The sequence below is a fragment of the Oreochromis niloticus genome, linkage group LG16 (genome assembly GCF_001858045.2).
Source record: "Oreochromis niloticus isolate F11D_XX linkage group LG16, O_niloticus_UMD_NMBU, whole genome shotgun sequence".
Lineage (NCBI taxonomy): Eukaryota > Metazoa > Chordata > Actinopteri > Cichliformes > Cichlidae > Oreochromis > Oreochromis niloticus.
In genome coordinates this window covers 16,377,749-16,401,115 of record NC_031987.2, presented here as the reverse complement: position 1 = coordinate 16,401,115, position 23,367 = coordinate 16,377,749, and the positions used below count along the sequence as shown (strand labels likewise).

The 23,367-nt window shown below is 39.0% G+C and overlaps 1 protein-coding gene across 3 annotated transcripts; it reads right to left on the bottom strand.

The window, feature by feature from the left end:
• Positions 1 to 802: 802 nt before the first annotated feature.
• On the bottom strand, positions 803 to 23,367 carry itga6a (integrin, alpha 6a). Of its 3 annotated transcripts, XM_005452927.4 has the most exons (26): positions 23,083 to 23,366; positions 11,789 to 11,913; positions 11,589 to 11,668; positions 11,240 to 11,501; positions 10,984 to 11,115; positions 10,049 to 10,259; positions 9,648 to 9,841; positions 9,471 to 9,565; positions 8,725 to 8,852; positions 8,549 to 8,638; positions 8,402 to 8,463; positions 8,149 to 8,315; positions 7,698 to 7,838; positions 7,484 to 7,602; positions 7,014 to 7,176; positions 6,323 to 6,409; positions 6,152 to 6,231; positions 5,983 to 6,057; positions 5,789 to 5,891; positions 5,241 to 5,417; positions 5,019 to 5,114; positions 4,833 to 4,943; positions 4,639 to 4,731; positions 4,411 to 4,539; positions 2,220 to 2,347; positions 803 to 1,700 (listed from the first exon to the last, which is right to left on the bottom strand). In XM_005452927.4, the coding sequence occupies exons 1-25, from the start codon at positions 23,268 to 23,270 to the stop codon at positions 2,240 to 2,242; spliced, it is 3,216 nt and encodes a 1,071-aa protein (XP_005452984.1). In that variant the 5' UTR covers positions 23,271 to 23,366; the 3' UTR covers positions 803 to 1,700; positions 2,220 to 2,239. The 3 variants fall into 3 exon arrangements, with proteins under 3 accessions (XP_005452984.1, XP_005452982.1, XP_005452981.1); XM_005452925.4 differs by lacking the exon at positions 2,220 to 2,347 and having other exon boundaries at positions 5,019 to 5,111; positions 23,083 to 23,367; XM_005452924.4 differs by lacking the exon at positions 2,220 to 2,347.

Sequence of the window (23,367 nt, the reverse complement as noted above, 5' to 3'; positions counted from 1 at the left end):
TTATAGAACACTTTTTAAAACATACTAAGTCCTTCATGTGATATCTCCAAACACAGTACATACAAATGCATGTTCTTACATAAAAGCAGTGGCAGGAGTGATGTTTAAGGCAAAGTTAACCTATAAAAGCAAAGTTTGCTTAGTTTTGCAGGTTTTACTACGTTTAGTAGTAAAACCTGCAAACCTGCACATTAATTAATCGTTAATTGTAACAGGTTTAAAACTTTGCTTTTTGCTAAATCATACATGTAGGGCTGGATCAGGTGACCCTGAATCGTCCCTTAGTTATGATGCATTAGGTGTAGGCTCCTGCAGGATTTCCATGATGCATTGAGCATTTTTTTTTCCAGACACCTTTTTCACTCACCATGTGTTTATACACCTCCATTGAATCACTACTTATTATTAATCTGTGGTTCTCTTCCCCAGTGTGTCTTTATCCCGTCTTCCTTCCTGAGCCTGGTTCTGCTGTTAAAGGGGAGTTTTTCCTTCCCACTGTCACCAAAGCGCTTGCTCATATGGCATCATATGATAGTTGGGGTTTTCTCTGTTGTATTAGTGTGGGGTCTACTTTACAATATAAAGCACCTTGAGGCAACTGTTGTTGTGATTTGGCAGTGTATAAATGAGACTGAATTGAATCAGAAACTTAATGTGTTTAGATTTCTGACTATCTGAAAACTTGCTATTGGAAAGGAGTTTGTTACAGCTGAATGTGAAATAACTTTATAAAGATAACTGACTTCAGTCCTGCTTTCATGTCGGATATCTTCATGACAAGAAAATTCAACAGGAAAACATCTTCTTTAAGCATTTTTAATTTACTTGGCAAAAACTTTTTTTTAAAAAAAAGGCATTTTGAATTAAAGCGTTTCACTTGATTTTCACCGTCTTCGCTTTGAATTCCCCACAGAGACCAAAAAGTGAGGCTCGATAGTACAGTAGATGCGATTCATATGTGAGAAACAAGGTGAGCTAATGTGAGCAGAGAGGAAAAATGGAGCTGCTCTCACATTAGACTCACACACAGTTATTTGCAAATATCTATTTTTTGTGACAAGACAATGTACCTAAATGTCATTTCAAAGAAGAAAAAACAGAAAGTTTACATATTTACCATTCACAGAAAAAAAATCTCATTTACATTCATATTACAGTGACTGGCTGTACCTTCTGTGAACAGACCTCAGGCTTCCAGTGAGACAGTACAACTTTAAAAACAGCAGTAAACTTTGCCCGTTGTTATTCGGCTCCAAACACGAGTGGATAATACTTTGGTTGCTTGATTTGATTTCTCTTTTTCTCAAAAAAAAAATTATAAATATAAAATGCGCAGACATATTCAAATATATACAACGATTAGAAAACATAGTTCATCGGCTATACAGTGTAAAAAGTCCCCAACCCAAATAATTTCTGGAAAGCATTTTCTGCATTTAGCCAAAAAGAAAACAAAAAACCTATCACTAAGCAACATGTTAATGAAATTATTAAGTTCAGTTTTGTCTTCGTTCAAAGATCTGAGCAGAAAAAGGTCATGAGTAACTTTCATTGTCGATCCAAGTCGTCATCCACTGCTTTTTTTCAAACGGATCGGGTTTCACTTTTCCATCTTTGTGCTGAGGAGTTTCCTTTCTTATCCGCACTGCGTGGTAACGAGGGACGCTGTCGTTTTCTTTGGAGCGTTTGAAGAATCCACACTAGGAAAGAGAAATTTTAAAGAAAACACAATGCAACTTTTTAAAAAAATGTATCAGCAATTTTCCCACAGTCTGTAAAGGAGTGCTGTGCAGAAATGCTGAGCAAGCATGCTCAGTGGCAACTCAGCAGGCTTGCAACTTTGACTTTTGCAGCAGAACAGCTGCAGGGATGTCAGGAAACACGCCTGCAGGGATGTCAGGAAAAGCGCCTTACAGAAGCACTAGGGGAAACTAGTAAGTCTATTGGCGAGAAAATGCATTACTCTTGAAAAATTCACAGAACCATATTGCACAAATATCTTATTAATAAAAAATATATGTTTATTTTCTTATGTAGAAGAAAAATATCTCTCTTCAGCATGTCTATTTCACTCAATTTAGGTGCAAAGTGACCTTGTTCCCCCCAAATAACACGTGCAATATGAGTCTGATTTGAATTTTCCTTTAACAAGTCAGCAGAAGTGGCTTAAAAGCAAGTTCATTAGTCACTGCAGTAACCACACGCCATGCTGACTTTACCCATGTTCACAGCGTATATATCAGTCCTCAGCACTGAGTTTATCTTTTTCAGACGGCTGAATGTTGATCTCTGCCTTCTGATACGCAGCATTGTACTGGTCTTTAGATGGTCTCCTGAAGAAACCACACTGAGGAGGAGCAAGGGTGGTGAAGTGTTACAAACGTGTCCAGCAGGAGCAAACATACATTTTTAAAGCAAATACTTCCTCCGGAGTCCAGTGTTAATGTGCAAATGTTAAATGACAAATAACAAACGTGTAGAAAATATTAAACTTTGGGTTATGATTTACACCTTTCTAAAACTGTGTTGTGGCAAGTTTTATTATCAGTTATATGTCCAGTTACTGGTATGACCGACCCAGACCCTGAGTAAGTTTACCTAACAGTGTGTTTTAGTCACCAAATAACAGATTTATATGGGTGGAAACTTTTAATGCAAATCTAACAATAAACTATCATTTAGTGCTGACAAGCTCTCCAGATTATTAAAGAGTGATTTTTCATTTTTACACTTCAGCTTCTGTAAAGTTAAAAAAAGGGGAAAGTTTTTATTAACGGAGCCAGTTGGCAGATTTCATTACAGCTGATCAGAGCTAGGCTGGCTGTTTCTGTTTGTTCCAGCCACTGAGATAAGCTTTGCTCTGTCCTCCGCTGTGCCAGTTTCAGATTTAATGCACAAACACGCAACTGGTGTAAATTCTCTAAATATCAACATAAAAGTGAATAAGCATATAAAACTCTTAATCCAAAGCCACTAATTTCATAGCACTGAAATACTTGTTTTGAAAGCCATGTGTCTGAATTTATGTCGGAATAATTTTCAGGGTTTTTTTTCTCAGTGTCACATTCAGTTCAAATTGACAGGAGGTGTCAGCAGCCCTTCATCTGAACTTTTCTTCCACAGATCTTGTGACCAAGCATCAATCAGCTGTTTGGTCATGTGTTCGTATGAAATTATGCCTGCTCTATGTTTTTTTTTAAGAAACTGCAACAATTAGTGAAAATGCAGCAGTCAGCTTCTAATCAGTCATCATTACAAGAAATTACTTTCGGTAGACTGCAGAGAAATATGACTAATATGAGCTGCTCCTGTACACTCGCAACTAGCATGTTTTTGATTTTCAATTTACAATAAATGAAAAATTAGGAACATTTTCAATTAATGCAAGTATTTTCTTTCTTTCTTTTTCTTTTTGAAAAAAAGCATTAACTTGCTTTTGCTTTGAGAGCCAAAAAATGATATACATTTGTAACACACTATATGGACAAAAGAATTGGGCTACCTGCACACTACACCTACACGAGCGTTTATGACTTCTTGGAAGTCTTTCTACAAGATTTTGTAGTATTTGTGAAGTTAGACACTGATGCTGGATGAGAAGGCTTGGCTCGCAGTCTCTGTTCTAGTTCATCCTTTAGGTGTTTGTCGGAGATGAGGTCAGAGCTCTCTGTGGGCCAGTCATGTTCTTCCAGATCAGTAAAGCAGGTAACATTCACCAAACATCAGGCTGCCAGATAGACACAATGCTCTTCCACTTCTCCAGAGTCTACTAGCGGTGTGCTTTACACCATCCATTGTGCTTTGTAATCTAGATTGCGTGCAGATACAGCAGCCATGAAGCTCCCAGCAAGTTTTTGTGCTGATGTCAGTTATTGAATCGGCAGTGTCGCCAACTTTTACACACTATTCCCCTCATCATTCGGCAATCCCGCTCAGTAACTTGACCTGGACTGTCACTTTGTGGTTCCTAAAAGTTTCCACTTGATTGAGAAATATGGGAAGAAATTTCCCAAGCTGACTTGTTGGAGCAGTGGTATTCTTATACAGCGCTCGAATTCAGTGAGCTCTTCGGAAGACCTATCCTTCCACACAAATGTTTGCAAAGGCAGACTGAATGGCTCGTCTTTATACTCCTGTGGGGACTGGACTGAAAACACTCGAATTCAAAGAATAAGTGGTGGGGCCCAACACTTTTGTCCATATAGTGTATCAATATATCATATACTCACAATAAAACCAAACTGAGAAAGGCAATCGGAGCATAAAAATCTAGCAAAAAAGATGAAAATGTTATTTTTAAGTATCTTTAGCCTTATTTTCAGGCTTCATTCACCTTTTCTAATTGGCAAATTTTCATGAGGGGTTCTCTAAATTCATGTTCTTTTCTCATATCCATGTCCATGCTCTCACCTTCCACAGCAGATAAACCAATAGAATCAAAATCAATACTCCTATGAGAACTGCCACCAGGATGATCCACCAGGGAACTCCTCCCTGATGCTTAGCTCCTTCATTGTCAGGGGACACATTCACACTCACCTGGAAAAAAACATCAAAGGGAGGAAAACCAAGAGACTGACTGAGTTAGGACCAACACAGGAATAAGGTTAATGTTGTTCTGCAGCTTGAATTGCTTACAGTCATGTTTTGATTGGTCAGTATGACGTTTTCCCTCTGAGTATCAAATTCAAGTGTGGCTTTTACTGACAAAGTTGAACTAGGGGCATACTCCTGTGTGCAAAAAACAACAATTATTCATGAAGCAAGATCATGAGATTTGATTTATCTCACATGAAGAGACACGTGAAAACAATAAAAAGGCTGTTTATTACCTCAATAAAGGTTGAGTTCCACAGACGGGATCTCAATACGATTACTGTACCATCGAGCCCCTGCAGGGGGCACTTGAACACCACACATTTTTCCATCCCATCTTCACAGGACTAGAAAGCAAAGACACAGTTAAACATCATATAAACACTTTTATGAAACTGTGCATGTCCATTCATATCACTTACAAAAACTCTCTTCTTCTCCTTCAGCGAAGACGTTTTTCCACCAGTTTTTCTTTCTTCTTTCATAATTTCTCGTTTTGTTCGAGACACAGAGGACTGCTGAAAGAACATCTCCTCTCATTAATTCAACACAGAATCAAATACGGAAGGTGTGCCATAATGGCCCATTCATCCACGGTCTAATTTCAGCTGTAACACATGAAGCTGAATGCTTAAATATGCTACCTGAGCAATATTCAGAGGGTTGATCTCAGTTTTAGGGGAGCAATGGATTTTCTCTGGTCCTTCAGAATCGATGCTCATCAGGTACAGAAGCCATTTCCCATTTTTATGTACTTTGGGCCAATAAATGTTTAGTGAGGTTTCGAAAGACGGTTTCAAGTGCTTCCACGAGTTGTTTATCTGGAGGAGAAATTAACAGGAAACAACTCTGCAATTTCATATAAACATTGCACGCACCAGCCACTTTATTAGGTACGCGCTGGGTTAAATCTCCCTTAACCTGAACTGTCTTAAATCTACATACAGTTCTGGTGACTTTGGAGGCCATTGGAGTACAATCACCTCATTGTAGTGTTCAAGAAACCAGTTTGAGAGGGTATGAGCTTTGTGACACTGTGATCATAAAGGTATGGACGTGGTCAGCAACCATACTCACATGTGATTACCCAATTATATATTCGCATTAACAAACAGGTATACCTAATAAAGTGGCCAGTAAGTTTTATGAAAACAATATTCACACAAAAAATAGGTGAAATGTATAAACTTACAGTGAAAGTAAAGTTAATCGAACTTCCAATTTCTTCTTCTGACTTCATTGCACTTTCTCCTCTCACAACACCTCCAAAAAACACCTGGGTAGGATTAGCTTCCCTGATGACAACAAGCGAGAAGGTTGGAGGTCCTGTACAGGTATAACGGTCAAGTCAAACAAGTCAAGGAATCTCTGCGAGAACAAACTTACCCAGAGACAGACAAAGGCCATTCAATGATCACTTTACACTTTACTTTTACATGGATTGCTGCTTGGTGGCTGGTCCTAAACGAAAAGGATAGTAATATTAATAACAACACATTCCAGTTTGAAAGTGTGCAGCACATAACAGAAAGTGAATCTCAGCATCTTTACTTACGTATTCAGCTGCAGATCGATCTCAATCTCAGTGGTGTCTAAAGTCAGATGTGCAGCACTCAGGATGACTTTAAAGGCAACCTTGTGAAAAAGTAATAGCATTTCTTACATATGAATTACAACAGCAAAGTGTCTTAGAAAGCATTAGCACATGAGCATGACATTTCTGTACCTGTGAGTTTCTCTTAAAAGGATTTCCCAGCTCGCATTCTGCTTGAGAGCTGTTTACATTTGCATCACAGGTGATCGGGTTTTCCATCTAGAAAAGAACACGTCGGAAAATGTGTGTAATGTATCCAAGTATTTACTTTATGACGCGGTCATAAGCTGTATATAAAAGATGGACGTAGCCACTAGGTTTTAGAAAAGGCAAAGCCCCTTAAACCTGCAATCTTCCAAAGGGACAACAGGGGGCGACTCTCTTGTTGATGATGTAGAACTGTACTTGAGCTTAGCTGCTAGCACGCAAACTATTACAAATGTTAAAGAACATGTACAAAGAAGGCCAAGCTTTTAAACCCGTAACAGTCGCATTACGTTGGTTTTTATATGCCAGAAGAGTGGAACAAGCAGTCACTGTCATGGATTCAATCAGTCAGGGATTTGTATTTAATTATCTAAATACTGGATTTTCCTCTTGCCAGTCCCACCTCTCTCATCATCATCATCCATATACTGTGTATTCATACCTCCTGCATATTAAACAGCGGAAATGCACCAAGTTCCAGGTATTTTAAGCCACAGTGGAAATCTTTTTTTAGTATTTTGATTAATGCTTTTAAGGCTTGAATCAATCGCAGGTAAAGGACTTTAATTTTGTAACTTTCTTACAATACAACAAAGTAATTTTACAGTCGACTTACTGTTTTTGGATCGGTGCGGACTCCAGAATATGACATGGTATTTGGGAAGGTCCCCACCAGCTTTGCCTCATAAGCATCGTTACCATTCATGTTGCTTACTGTCACCAACACAGCCAAGTCCTTCCTCTGGGATTTCACAATAAACTCTGGGATGTCGTTCTCGCTGCAGACACACAGTCATAACCAGTGATGAAAAGAACAAAAACAAAGAAAACATGCTTCTTCACTGATAATAATCGCGTAGCAAACTGTGTATGTTGTGCAATCAGCATGTCTGAGCTCGTTTTTGGCTGTGGTTTCATATTAAGTAGGGTTGGTGGCCCAGTGAGACTCAACCATTCACTCTGATGTGTGTTGTCCAAAAGACCAAAGCATGAAAAAGAAGGGCGGGTTTTAAAGTCCAGCTGGTCCCATTACAAAACTCAATCAAGGCTACTTTATATTACTACAGTTTGAGAATGACTTTTAACCTCTTTTCTAACGGGGGGTACTCTTCTTTGTTGGCTTCTTTGTAGTGTAAACTGTAATTCATCTTTAGGTTACTCTTGCAAATATGATCGCTTCCACATCCTTCTTTTAGAAAGTTCACCTGAAACAACAGGAAATGACGACAAATATACAAATGTTACATAACAATCTCCACACAATGAGTTTTAGTGTTTTACTTTTAGAAGTTGCCTTTACCTCAGAAATGACTTTGCTTGGTTGAGTGGCGTCTAAAATGGGATTCATGGGAGGGAGGCCATTATTTGATTCCCCTTGTTTTGTACTTATATCTGCCGACACCTCAACGGGAATGCTACGCATCTTGTCCTTGATGTTATCCTTCGTGAATCACAAAAAGAGGCATTTAATGCATTTATTATTATGATTTACTGTTACTGTCTCTGTTTTAACATATATTATTACAGTTTTGATTTATATAATTTCCGCTATTCATTTACTATAAATGACCTCAAAGTTAGCACTACATATGTTCATGCATGGTCATTTTTAGAACACTGACATCTCCAAGAAATCATTATTACTGTCGTCAACGCCCATGTATTCATTTTTTTAATCATTTCTCCAGTTCAAAGTTGAGAGAGGCTCCTCGCTTTTTCTCAGTGATGTAGCTGTGTGACCCTTGATTTACCTTAAGTCTGGCTATTAGGTTGATACACTTTTGCTGATTTTGCTCTTTGAGTTTTAAGGTGCCGTTGAACTGGTATTCCAGTTCAGAGCTGGAGTCGTTTAAGAACATCGCTCTAGAAGTCAGTCCTCTCCTGTGAGCTCTGTCCACCTCCACATCATAGCTAACAGCTGCAGTGTTGAAGTAAAATGCACATATGTGTGTTAGAAAAAACCTTTTTTGTAAATGAAAAATAATGTAATAATTTTTCACGTACTTAGCTTTGGATTATAAGATGCAGGATTAGCTTTGTAGGAAAAGCATGCCATCACAGTGAAACTATGGACGGAAAACAGAGATTGTTAGGAAAAAGAAAGTTTTCACTCTAAAGTCTGTTTGAATATAATAATATAAGAACACCTACCAAACACGGTCCCCACACGTCTTATTTGTAAGACTTATTTCATTTGGAGACACTTTGACAACACTGTTGAGGCTAATGACTGGCCTTGTTCTAAAAGAAAGATGGTTAAATAAAACTGTGATTGAGATCAGTAGGACTTTAACTAAATTTAAACTAACGGTTAAGGCCACAGTTACCTGTAAATTATTGCTGAATCTGACAGAGAGCCTACAGCCAAGTCTGGATAAGAGTTACCATCCAGGTCCATGTTTCCTGCCAGAGAATATCCGAAAAATCGAATGTTGTGGTCTTTCCCTGAAAGGATCTGGAAAATAAAGATGGAAACTTAAAGAACTGAAATTAAGCGAGGAAAAAAAAACACGGTAAAGACAAAGTTGTCCCAATGAGGTTTTTTTAAATTAGCAGCCAAATTAGCTGAAGATTTTACTTTACCTTAGTGAGTTTCAGAGCAAGAAGAAATATTAATAATGAGAAAATGTTGTAGCACAGGATTTCTATCTCTTGATCCCAAGTCTGAAATAAATTTCAGACGCAAAATCCTGTTTTTCCAAGACTGTTAAGTCTCACTATTAGGGGTAGCTGTGTAATAATAGTCTGTATTTTTCTTCTTCTTTTTTTTAAAACTGTACCAAACCGATGTTTCTTAAGTCCAGCAGTTATGGAGAAACACCCTTATTCATTTGGAGCAGTTCTTAGGTTCATCGGGAAAATGCTGGTGAAAAAAACAGTCATTTTGAATTTTGGCAGCTAGCTTTAGAGGTTTATCACTACAACATGGTTCTACAACAGCATAAAGCAGACTTCATGAAAACATTCAGACTGTAACAAAACACTGATGTAATATAATTTTCTGTGGCTTCACCAATACAACCAACTATGAATAATATAAACATAATAGTGGCTACTTTAAACAAATATCCACCTGTGCAGGGGTCGTTTTGATTCCCTGTGCAGAGCCGTGATAAATGTAGACTTTTCCTGTCCCAGAATCTTCCTGCGGAGCTCCAATCGCAATGTCTGTATGAGGAAAAAACACAATTTATGTGACTGCAAATGACAAAGACAATACAAACACAGCACAAAAGGTCAGCTTAATCACCTTTATATGAGTCTTGATTGATGTCGCCGATGTTCTCTACTGCCACTCCAAACATCGAGTCTTTGGTCCCTATTAGACGGACAGGAGTGTTTCCTTCCCACACTCCTGCATTGTTGATGTAAACATAAACAGCTCCCCCAATGTCTTCACCCTTCATGTAGAACTGAGGGGCTCCTATTACTATGTCTTGCCACCTAGTGTCACATAGAGTAAAAAAAAAAAGCTATTAAAAGTGAATTGTACTTAAAAACGGAAAATAATTTTTAAAATGAAGTGATATTAAAGAAAGTTTTGTAAATCTGAAATTTATGTGTTTTATACTGTTTTGTGACTTGTTAAGTTTGGATCTCTTCTGAACAATTTAATAAATGTACCCAAAGACAGTCAGAAATGTTACACACCCATCGTTATTCAGGTCCACTACAGCCACGTCGTATCCAAAGCAGGATCCCAGACCCGGACCATGCAGAATGTACTCTGTTGAGAGGTTTCCTGCTACAATGTCCTGCTTGAACAGGACTACAGCTCCGCTGTGATTGGCCCTGGGCGCTCCAGCCACCACTGTCAGCTTACCCCTAGTGGTGATGTGGTGTCCCGAATCAAGAGAGAATCCTAAAGTGTGTTAAATGAAGTAGATTTATAGTACTGTGCAAAAGTGTTGAGCTACCTCTCATTGCTTTACATTTTGCTAGAAAAATGGAAAGTAGGTGCAGCAGTTTATTGACGCATACACAAAAATACACGGAAATATAGTATCTAAGGCAGAAACATGTGAGTCTGAACATCTAACAAACTTGAAAGTCAACGCTTGGTATGACCAGCTTTAAGCTTCAAAACTCTCTTACACAAGCTTTCTTGTAATTTCTCTAATTCGTCATCAGAAATAGTTCTCCAGGCTTCTTGAAGGACAATCAAAGCTCTTCTTTCGATGTTGGCCTGAGCAGGTTTGAGGGACATGCTTGCTTGGTAAGCCTAATTTTGTACTTTTATACAATGATATGAAAACCAAAGTTTTTACAGGTCTCTCTAAAGTCCTCTGAAAAACTAAGTACACCCCAGAATTCAGTAGTTTGTAAAATCACCTTTAGCAGCAATAATAACTTGATGAATATCTTCATGTATGCTTAATCATCCAGGTAAGGAAATCCCAGAAAGTTGATTCTGTTTATCTGGATATTTCTGTATAACCATATTGGTCTTTACGTCTTTTTAAAGGAATTTTGGCTCACTCTTTTTTACAATATTGTTTTAGCTCATTCATGTTTGCTTGAGCGAATTAATAAACTAACATTAAACAAGTGACGAAAAAAAAAATATCTGTGCGTGTTCAACTCACCGAGGTAGCTGTTTGCAGGTACAGGCACAAACTCAGGGTTCCTAAATTTTTCATTCCCAACTTCATATGGGCCGTCATCAAATATTCCCATGTCCACAAAAGTACTATTATTTTGCTCCACTCGCACTATCCCTGGATTTAAGAGCACAAAATTATGAGAAAAATGTATTTTAGGATTAAAAAATGAGATTCATGTACGAAACCTAAATCCACTAATGAAGATAAAGAGCAGATAAAGACACAATCGAATAGTGACCTTTCCAGTTGTAAGCTCCCACTGCTCCAAAAACCATGTAATGGTAATCATTGGTGAAAGTAGCCGCCAGTCCTTGCTGGCATGTTCCAAACATTGCATGGCCTTCAGGTCTGCCATCGCAGAATTTCCATTCACCTCCATCCTCAGAAGACTGAGGGTCAATGGTTAGGTCCTGACTCAGAATATAACAACGTCCGGGGATGTGATGAGTCTCCTCTGGAGTATTCACATTCAAACGCTTCTGATAGCGATGAGCACATGTCTGAAGAAAAAGATACGAGTAAGACCTTTACTGAACCAGGGCACGAGGATCCAGAGAACGATGGTTTTAATACTTAGTTTGACTCACCACAATCTTTCCCCCAGGTCCCTGACTCTTCACTGACACCCCCATCCACTGATTCTCTTTATTCTCAGATCTCGGATCCGCTGAAAATTCACCAACAGACATAATTGAACATTTAACTTGGAAAGCTTGGTTTCTACAAATTGTCAAAATTACAAAGACAGTGGATTTTGTTTAGGTAGGTATGCAGGCAGAGTTCTCACCATTATCATCAAATTTGATACGCTCACAATTATTAGACTGGGTGACTTCACATTTATACAGGCCTCCAGTGATATTGGCTTTTTGGTTTTCCAAAGACCGGGCTCTGGGTGCACCAATCAGTACCCTAAAAAACACAAAAAATGAAACAGAAATATATTTAATCATAAACTTTTTTCATAAAAAGTTTGGGAACTGTTGCTTTAGTTACCTTTGCTGGGATACCATTCAGCAAAGCCACAGCTTGTTGAATTTCACACACATATGTAAAAACATCAACAGTGATAATGAAGGGAAACAACAAATGAGTGCAATACTGATGGTTAAAGGGGACTTTGGTTCCTTTACTTCTTTTGTAATGGTGACATCCTGTGGCTTGGTTTAGACAACCTCAGCACCCCTCATTTGTTTCCAGTCAAGTAGATTTGTTTCGTTATGCCTTGTTATTTTTTATCACAGTGGTTTTCTGACTGTCTTATATATATAACCTTTATTTAACCAGGAAAAGTCCCATTGAGATTAAGAACCTCTTTTTCAAGGGAGTCCTGGCCAAGAGGCGACAACACGTTGAAATTACAAAGTTACATACATATTACAAAATAACAATTACATTTTAAAAAACGATTTTCTCTGGCTCTCTCAATCTAGACTTAAAAGCATTTAATGAAATAAGATCTGCTATCTTCCAATCCTTTTGCATCGTGTTCCATGTGAAAGGGGCAGCATAAGTAAAAGCCCTCTTTCCCAGTTCAGTTCTGGCAAATGGAACATTGAGCAACAAAAGATCGCTTGAACGCAGGCTGTAAGAAACAGTACTTTTCTGTGTGAGCAGATCGCAAATGTAGGTGGGCATTTGTCCAAGCAGGGCCTTATAGATAAAGATGCACCAGTGAGCAAACCTCCTGGAGGACAACGAAGGCCATCCCACTCGAGCATACAGATCACAACAATGGGTCAAAGCCCTACAGTTTGTAATAAACCGTAGAGAGGCATGATATACTGAGTCAATCTTATGAAGACACTGGGCGGAAGCATTCATGTACAGCAGATCACCATAATCTAAAACAGATAAAAATGTAGCATTTACAAGACGCTTTTTTGTCTCAAAGGAAAAGCAAAATTTGTTTCGAAAGAAAAATCCCAATTTTAATTTGAGTTTTTTCACAAGATTGTCTATGTGAGGTTTAAAGGTCAGAGAATCATCAATTAAAAAGCCAAGATATTTATACGTATGCACCACTTCTATGAGGTTTCCCTCAAGAGTGGACACCACAGGGACAGTTTGAGGAAATCTCTTCATGTTTGAAAACAACATTAGCTTTGTCTTTTCAGCATTGAGAACCAATTTCAGCTCCAAAAGTGTGTGCTGAACCATGTCAAAAGCTTTCTGCAAAGATTCTATTGCTTTTTCAAGGTTTGAGCCAAAGGAATAAATAACTGTGTCATCAGCATAGAAATGCATACTAGCATTGGACACATTTTGTCCCAAATCATTTATATACATGATGAACAGCAGAGGTCCTAAAACTGAACCCTGTGGCACCCCAGTGTGAGTATTCAGAAGTTCTGAGCACAGATTTTCACATTTAATGCATTGAGTCCTGTCACTCAAATAATTAGTAAACCAGGAGACAACATGTCTAGACAGCCCTAAAGAAAGAAGCCTATGTTTTAAAATGGCGTGATCCACAGTGTCGAAGGCTTTTGACAGGTCAATAAAAAGAGAAGCACAGTGCTGTTTTTTATCAAGAGCAACAAATATGTCATTTATCACTTTTGTGGCAGCCGTGACAGTACTATGCTGCTTTCTAAACCCAGATTGTAGTTTTGAAAGAACTTCGTTAGAGTACAAGAACTCTTTTAATTGCTCACTGACGAGAAACTCAAGGACTTTTGCCAAAACACACAAGTTTGATATTGGCCTGTAGTTAGTCAAAATGGCCGGGTCGCCTCCTTTTAATATTGGCTTATCACTGTTATTATCAAGTAAAGGCAAACAGACAAAAATATTGTTCAAAGAGTCGCTGTGTAAAAAGATGTGCAGACTAAATATAAAAGAAAACAGTGGATGTTTGTTAAGCAGAACAGGAGACTCATTAGCTCTTTGACCTGCAGCTTCGAGGACAGAAGCTGCACTTCTGCAAAATGATGACCAGAAAGCCGAAGTCAGAGTGACTAAGTGTGTTTCAACACACCACAAAACTAACAGCATTTAGTGTGCATGCTTGCTGCTCTGAATTGACTTTATTTTGCTTCTTTTCCGATGTAAAAAAAAAGCACATTAAAAACCTGCTTGAATCAGTATGTGCAGATTTGGAAAACAGGAGCATAGAACTGTCTGGGTGCAGTTCATTCCTGTCATTTATTGAATCTGATGATTTTATAAGACATGCAAACTAAACCTGGAGTATGTTACGGCTGATGGGAATTTCATGAATTTTGCAGGCAGTACGTAGCATAAATTTTGCCTAGAGAAAAAAAAAATAGCTATTAACAGTTCATCCTGAGGGTAACATGAATCTCTGTAATAAATGTAACTGTGGTAACTGTGGGTGAGAAATGTAACTCAAAAGCGAGAAAATCATCAAAATCTTTCAGATAAATGAACTGGGGACAAAGGTTTCTGTTTGAATCTCTGAACAGAAATCTTTCCAATAGTTAGTGGGATATTTGGCAAAATATAAGTAAGGTGTAGACACAGTTTTAAAGGTCCTGGGCACCAACTTTCCAAGTCACTGGAACTCTACCGAAGGGGTGAAAATCTTTCCAATACATGAAGATGTGGTGATGATGACTATATGCTATGTCTATGCACGTGGCATATGAACTGCACCATATTCATGTTAATCAAACCATTTAGTGACCCAGTATGCCTAATGGATGAGTGCAGTGTCATCCTGGAACAGACCACACTCATTAGGATAAAAGGACGGGATAGGAAGTTTATCACTCAGAACAACTTTTAATCGAGTTAAACTGACCCTTCATTCAAAAGGGACACTTGAATACTTAGAAGGAAGAGTGGATAACAGGGCTGCCGGATCTCCTCACTTTAGGGGTCAAGGGTTCATGTCTTTCCTTTAATTTGTCACATGTCTATAGGACACTGACTCGCTGACAACCAGACTTTGATCTTCAATTCTAGAGCCTCAGACACTAGACTGTAAAGCCCCCTCTGGTACTAAAAAATAATTATAGTTCATAAAGTTGCATCAATTAAAGAAATACAAAGTTAACCTGTTTATCTACACCTCTTCAAAATATCAGAGCACATGAAGCAGAGAGAGGGTCTCGTCTCTGAAGGCAACCTCAAAACTGAAAATATTCTGGAGCTGAAAACATTCTTCATCATAATCACGTTCACAGCCTGATTCAGACATCCTGAGATCCAGATATGGGGGGCTCTGGTTGTTGCCAATTCAATAAGTCTAGATAGATTCTTCAAGATTAGGCAGTCCATCAAAGTAATGATCATGATGTCTTGAAAAAAGAATGACGTCCTCTGGATGGCGACACCTCTCTTGAACAGAGTGCCATGAGGTTGCCTCAATCTGCAGAGTCCATGGAAGAATGATCGCCTTCACAGGTCACTGTCCACACTCCAGTTTGTGCCAGGAAAACCAAATCCCACAACTTCAGAGCCCTACCTAACTCAATGCTTCTTGTCTATAAAGGACAGGTGTCATCATTTTGGCCCTTTTCGGGCTCCTCAAGAGCTAGTATGCCTGTCTCTGAGGCTAATTTATGGCTAAAATAAAATCCCTACTGCCTCACTCAGTTCTCTGTCATACCTTTCATGATCCCTATTAGTACAATGGGTGACATGATCTAACAACCCAGCTTTAGGTGACTATCAGATATGCAGAATGCAGGTTAATAAAAGCTTGACTATGAGAAATTATTTGTTAAAATAATGTTTTAATGCTCAGATGTGTTTGCTTCATTTTAAAATTCGTAAAATAAAAAGAACTTTCACCAGAAATCCAGACAAAAATGAAAACAATATCATTACATCATATCCTTCCTTGATCAAGCAGCACCAGACGTCCACTACCAGGAGCAGAAGATCAAAAAGAAATAACAATTGACTATTGAAAAGCATGTTTCTTTTAGCTACAATACTGCAAAACTGTTTAAAATAAAATAAAACATAAAAAAAAAATTGTTTTCTTGGCTCTCGGGAGCATGTTTTATTTTTTAAGAACAAAAATTAGAGAAGTTCCAAATATGGCAATAAACTAGTGTTTTCACACCCTGCAGAGGGCAAGGGGGAACTCAACCAGACTATTGCTTTTCAGTATTGTGGTTGTTGCTCTCTTTTGCCCACACTTCCCTTTAAAACCCCACACTGTCGCAGAGACTCACACATCTTTTAACATCTCATAAAGAGATTCTGTGTTTTACGTGTTTTCAGCAGCAGCCAGTGCAATGACATACGCAGCACCTACGCACAGGTCACTGGAGTTCATCAGACTGTCTTTTTACAGACTGATTTAAGAAACACAGACAAATGCATGAACAAATAGTTTTAAAAAAACAGCCTGTTTCTGCCAAAGATGATGTGCAGACCAGGTTACTTTAGAGCACTATGAAATAGTAAGACTGGGTGTGATTATGCTGATTATACACCTATATTTGCACTTAAATATACCTGAATTTTTATATGTTTTGCTTTCGAGCTTTTACTGCACATGAATCGTGGTCCCTCCTGTGCAGTGCAGCGTGCAACGGTCACATTTTACGCATTTTTTAACATGTTTTACAGTTATTTCAGGAAGAAAGTGAAAGGGTCTAAAAACATGAAATTTCTATTAATTAACTGTACAAAATACACTGCTATACAGCGCTTCTCATAAAGTACATTTTAATACTTGGCTTGAAAATGTAATTGTTAACATGTCTGTGAAGGTTCTCAGTCATCCAGGTCATTGTAGTCTAAGGAGCTTGGAAAGAAAAGCGTCTGGACTTCTTTGAGTTGCTTGAAGATGTTTCACCTCTCATCCGAGAAGCTTCTTCAGTTCGTGTAATTGTTAACACTTTTAAAAAAGTTTTCAGGACTCATTCAGCAGCTTCAAACACAGTTGCAGTGCATCTGCAATTAGATACTATATCTGGGTATGAAATGCAGTGAACACTTGCTTTCTGTGACTTTTTACACAGTGTCAGAGCCATGCAAATGTGCAAGGAAGTGAGGGAGAAAAACCACAAGCAGGTCTTGATCAGATAGAGTGGGGTTGAACCACTTCCTGCACTAAAGATAACACTGAGCGCACAACTGAGATGGCCTGTTAAAAATAAAAGGAAATAAAGGTTGCTACTTGTGATCAAGTAAAATCACATCATATATAACAGTATGCCATATAAGTTTTAACTAATACTATCACCTCATCCACAGACTGAAGAAGTCACGTGGATGAAGTGTTTCTCCCGCTTAAAACGCTACGTCAACTTTCTGGGATTTCCTTAGCTGGATGATTGAGCGTGCATCAAGACTCAACTACAACTCTTCCCTCCACTCAGTGTTGTGGTTCTTGCACAGGTCAAAGACACAGTGGATAATATTATTGATATGCTTTAGACAAATAGATGAAATCTTAACATCAATCTCAGCTCTTAACAGAAAATTGTGACACTTGCCATTTGATACAGACGTCTGATATTCAGAGGCTTGATTGATTTTAAACTTTAATACGCTGTAACTGTGTGCCAGTGAACAGAACACATCAGACTACAGGATGTGAGTCACTGGGGACCAGTTGGCACCAAAACAATAGCTTGACGCATTTTACACTATCAGTCATCTAAACACTTCACGTGTTAGCTGACCATCAAGCTTACAATGAAGGGATTTGTTTTAAGGAATGAAAGGAAATCCTCTCTTTCTTCCTCACTGCTGCTAACTCTGACCCACCTATTGATCTGTAGGGACGGCCCCGCGGCTTTTCATTTGCTCAACATGGACCCTCCTAACTGAACCGTTAAACATCCCCTCAAACAAAACCTGGCGACATGCAAATATTAAAAAGGAGTTTTTACAGTTAGTTACAGTTTGGGATTATGGGTAAATGATAAAACTAAGAAATATCAAGGGTTTTTAAAAAAAATGCAGGTTCATTCAGTAAATCTTAAAAGCAGCTGGATGTTTGTGTGTTTGCCACTGTGTTTGTGAGTTCTTTAAGCAACACTCTGCAGCTGCTGTAACATAAGATAAGAGATAACACTTTATTGTCATTGCACAATCATACTTGGTACATCGAAATTGGAAACAGTCCCACGTTAGCACTAAGCGCAACTAAAACACACAAAGCACAACACAGCAGACCTTAAAGTGGATTTTTAAAAAGTGCAAAAAAAAGGTATGACTTAATAGATAAAAGAATCAATGTAATGTAAAAAGTTTTCCCCTACTTGTTCCTTTGTGCTAATTTTTATTTCCTGCCCTGTTCAGATCTGAACTATATTTAGTATATTAGACAGATACGAAGTGCCTTAAAACCTGCCTTCTTTTTATCGGCCATCTGATACCTGTGGTTGCAAAGAGACCGCCAGTTTGTCTGCCAATCTGCTCAGTCACTCATTTCCAGCTACACTGACTAAATCATTAACTCCTTTTTGTAAACAAAGGTCATTTTAATCATTTAATCATTTTAAAAGTCAACTAACAGCTCTTAATTTCAGTCATAAAGACATTTTTAACTGAATCTAGTGCCTATTTACTTCAACTGTATCATCTTAAAAAGCTAACTCATTGAGCGCTAATTATGTTGGCACAGCTGAAAACTGCTGATTAAAGAAGCAACAACTTAGTTAGCTGAGTATCTGTCAGTCTTGGTGCATGTGGTGATGTTGTTAACAGAACTTTCTTCTGAAGATGTGCATAAAAAGCTCTAACCAGAATAGAAACAGAAGTGGGAGGCCTTTGTGTACAACCAAGAAAGAAAACAAGTACATCTATCTAAACTGAGAAAGCATCCTCAGCTTGCAGCTTTAATAAATGCCTCCTTTAAAATAAAGACCCCCAACAGTGACAGTGAGGAGGCGACAAGAATCTAGGCAGAGCTGCAAAGAAAAAGCCAAATCTGAGAGTGGACAGTAAAAAGACCCTAATACCCAACAGATGAGGATAGACTCTGTACAAAAAAACATATTGAGCAATATATCAGAATTTGCACAGTCCAATTTGTAAACTGCCAAAAATACAGCCTGATCAACAAAACGGGACCACACATGCTGATATTAGCATCATGGATGTGTATGTAAGTAACAAGAAATGAAGAAAGAGTGTGAAAGTTTACTTTTCTGGGCTACTGTGGAAAAAATGTAACCATGTCAGATGTAAAATGTCCCACTCAGAGTCATCATGTGGGGTGTCTTTCACTGCGGTGTAAATGCATAGTGGCGGGTGTTGGCTTTCCCAGTGATCTCACTGGTCTCTGTTAACAGATGTGCTCCAATGCCTCCACAGCTGTGCACTCAAAGCAAGAAGAACTCACAGGATCGGCTGCAGCTGTTCCAACTGTTTCAGTTTACACATCGCACACTGATTGTTGCTGACCTGTGATTGGCTGGATACACATCACAGAATCGTGTCAACTTTTAGTAAAGATTAAAGTTTTCAGAGGATTTCTGGGGGGGTCTGTTTATCAACCACTTATCTGTTATCTTCACACTAGCCAGACATTGGTGTGAAGTTTGACTGGAATATCTCCACTGATGATTCACTGATGCGTTTAATCTATCGGGTTACATGTGCACAGATGGCCTTGCATGCCCAGTCTGGTTTCAGTGAGAGAATAAATCTTTAACATATTACTCATGAAAGAGGCATCAAATGGCCAAATCGCAACTTTTTGCAATACTTTCAGTGATTTATGGAAACGAGTCTACTTTTCTTTAATTATCTCTTCAGAAATAAAAACAAAAACAAAACACCTCATGACTATACTTATGAAAGCTATAGTGAGACCAATGCGATGATTTCCTGATTATTAAATTCAACAGCACTTTAATCACCAGAAGAGTCGAGAAAATTGGGTTTTAGCTGAAATTCAGCCTGTGTTGTTTGGCATGAGAGGAGTTACATCTACCACTCATCAGGCCAGAGGGCCTAAAAAAGAGCCAGTGAAGTCCAGCATTCCTCTCGTCACATATGATTTATCATAATCAGACTGATGCACAGTAAGTAGTGATAGCCAGCAGAGATTTGCAGCTGCCGATGATCGTCATGACACGTTTTCGTAAAAGATCGCGAGCGACGGATGTTGGACAGCGTGACGCATCCCTGACTTGCGGTTTCGCCGGCTCAGAGGTCCTCGGAGCTTTAAGTCACGCAGAGCTGTTCTGCTGAGCTTCCTCTTGTCTCGTCTGACTGATTATCTCAGGGTCACACAAGGATCTAGAGCTAAGATCATGACTGAGCTGCTGTTTATTACGTCATTACTGTCCTTTTAATATTTCCATACAGCTACACTTTCTCAGTGTCTGAAGTTTCAACCAAGAAGAGCTTAACAATGTGAGCTCATTGTAACTCGGGCTCCAATTAATGAGTCACTTCAGTGGCTGTACATTTTGTCAGCTAAAAAAATTGAGTAATTATTTAAGTCACTTTTTAAGTAAAACCATATAAAACCACATAAAACCATAAACATATCTTTCTTTTATATGATCAGGAGGACTCGTTCTTACTCTGTGGAGTGTTTGTCAGACAAAACCAACTATTTACCTACAGACGACGATTGGCTAAGTCTTCTTCTTCTTTTCAGGGGTCTCCCACAGTGGACTGTCTACCTCCATCTCACCTCATTCCTAGCCTCCTCCAGTGTCACACCAACCCATGCATGTCCTCATCTGTCTTCAGCCAACAATAGCACAATTTCCACTAACATCTTGCTGGTCAACTGCACAGCTGACAGCTGTTGTTACGCAGGCTTTGATTGATCCAGCAGGGAAATCTTACAGATGATGCATATGTTTGAGTTTACACTGCATGTCCTTCCTGGCACAACCCTCCCCTTTTATGGGCACTGGTAGTACACTGGTTTGTGGCCCCCTGTGGTTGGGGGTGTGGCTGGTTAAGTAATGCTAAATCAAATATTAATCAGCTCACATATGGAAAAAAAAAAAAGTGGCCCATCCATCTTAAGTACATAAAAATGCTGAAGCGGTTCCTGCAAAGAAGAAGTTGTTTTAGTGGTTCAAGTGGTTATGCTTGCTTTACCTCTGACTTCTCAGAGGAGTTCAATATGCCGACTCAAACTTCGGTATGAAAACATGAATTTGGGTAATTTTTAGTTTTAAACAAGTTTTTTAAAGACTTCTAAAATATTTGTGTTTTCTAGTTTTTACGAGAGCTGGTCTAATAAATTTCTTTAGCAGTGCATATATTCTTCTGGCATTATTTAAACATGTAAATTGTTTTGGAGGGAGTTCTCTTAAATACACAAAACAACTCATGAAACCAAGTTACTTGAAGCTCCATAAACCTTGTTGTGAGCACTGTTTTCTTTTTTTCCTTTTCTTTTTTTTTTTTTGCAGCAAACTATATCTGGCAAGCAAATGAAAATGTGCAGCTCGCTGCCCTTACAGCTCAACCAAGCGAGGCGGGTGTTATGTTTACATCCTGTAATAAGCACAGGCCTCTTGTCACCAGGTAGATGTGCGCTTACTTCTGCACAGCTGTTGAGCTTGGTGATTAGGAAGAAAACATTTCCTATATGAAAATGCTCACATCACTCAGCTTTCCCTTTAAGCTTTCATTTTTTGTCCAAACAACAGTCCAAAACCTGAAATATTCAGGTTCCTTTCACATAAAAAAGATGCTCTGGTTTTTCCTCCCCTAAATAAGGTTTGCTTCCTCACAAAGAGGCACTCTCCTCAGACTTTTACAGGCTGAAAACAAACTCTCAAGCCAGTGTCACATTTCAAGGGTCTATTTGCCCGACAAATATGACATCAGTTTCATGACTTTTCCCTCCCTTTACACTTGCCAAGCCTGACAAATGTTAAAGTTCCTCTTTTCAGTTTGAATGCTTCTTTGTGAACAAAGAAATGTTTGTGAAAAAGCGATCTGAAAAATCCAGCTTTAAAAACTTCACTTCAACATGACCTGTCTTGGCACGATGGTCAAAACAGCAGTTAGATTAAATTACACAACTTAAGAGTAATCTCTGCCATCTTTGAGGAATCTCTTGGGTTTTTTGTAAGCGTGTTATCAGGGCTTCTCATCCCTGCTGTCTTTTTCTCAACATGCTGCTGCAGGGTCCCGTGAGCGCCAGCACAAAACCTATGCATAGAGGCTTTTTTACACCACACCCTCTTCTCAACACTTGAGGAGGCAGGATGATCAGGGTCACTACACCGGTGTCGATTCTGCCCGTTCTGGGCTGCTCAAACAAGAGAATCTTGAAATCCTTCACAGGAGGAATACTTAAATGTTTTGACTCCTGCTCTATCTCATCTTGGCACTGATGCAAAACTCTCTTTATCAGCACATCCGACATGTGAGTGAGGCTGCATTAGTCAGCATGTTCTGATTTCTCTTCTTAATTGTCTCACAACAGCAAAAATCTAATCTAATCTGAAAACTGCCAGGGTCGTGCAGAGCACCAGCAAACAATAAGATTAAAAGACAAGAGAATACTGAAAGCCACATTCTTATAGCATCTTGAATGGAAAATTTTGGCTGTTTGTAATCGGTAAATGAAATGTCAGTAATAATAGCTTCGATCCTTTTTACATGCATTAAACAATGAAAAGCTGAAAATCCACTCGTTTGCAAAGCAATCCTGAGACCCTTTAATTTCCTATTACCTTTCTCCTCACAGTGCTGCCTCGGTTTGACCCTGAAGGCACATTTGCATGACACTACAAGCATTGTAAATTCACTTGTTATCCTTTGGCTGTTTCCCCACTTCATATTCAAAGTATCAGCGGGGAAACAGCTGAAATCGCCGAGAATTAGAACAAAACGTGCGAGAAACCCTGTGGGGTTTGGGGAAAAGTGGGGGGGGGGGTAAAAGTTAAAGGACATTGTATAAAAAAGTTGCTCTAACGCACGACTGTAACACCTGAGAGGGTTAAAGAGTTATTTTCTCTCACTATTTAAAGTTTAAACAGAAAGTAGGTAGAGTGTAAGTCAGTCATTTCTCACAGCACTTCCAGTCACATTTGAATTTCTTCTCTGATGCCACCTGACGGAAAAGTCCCTAAACTTGCTTGTTAAATGAACCTGTGCGCTCAGGTGCTCCAAGGAGTTCAGACAGCTCTAAAGACGTGAACATCTGGAGACATCACTCACATGACTTTGTCCGGGTTGAGCTGCCGGTGCATGGCCAGAGAAAAGCCGAACAGGCTGCCGAGCTCTCCGTCTTTCCTGAGGACATGATCGGTGTCCAGGTTAAAGCCGAGCACAAAAGTTGCCTCCAGGCCATAAACGAAGAATAAAAGTGCAGCGTGAGCAGCAGAGCGTCCTCCCTGCAGCAGCATTGCAGCGTCGTCCAGATGTGCCCAACGGTCCCAAAGTTAAGAGCCCCTGCAGGACCCCGCAGCTACTCTCTGCTCTGTCAATTGATGACTGAAAGCT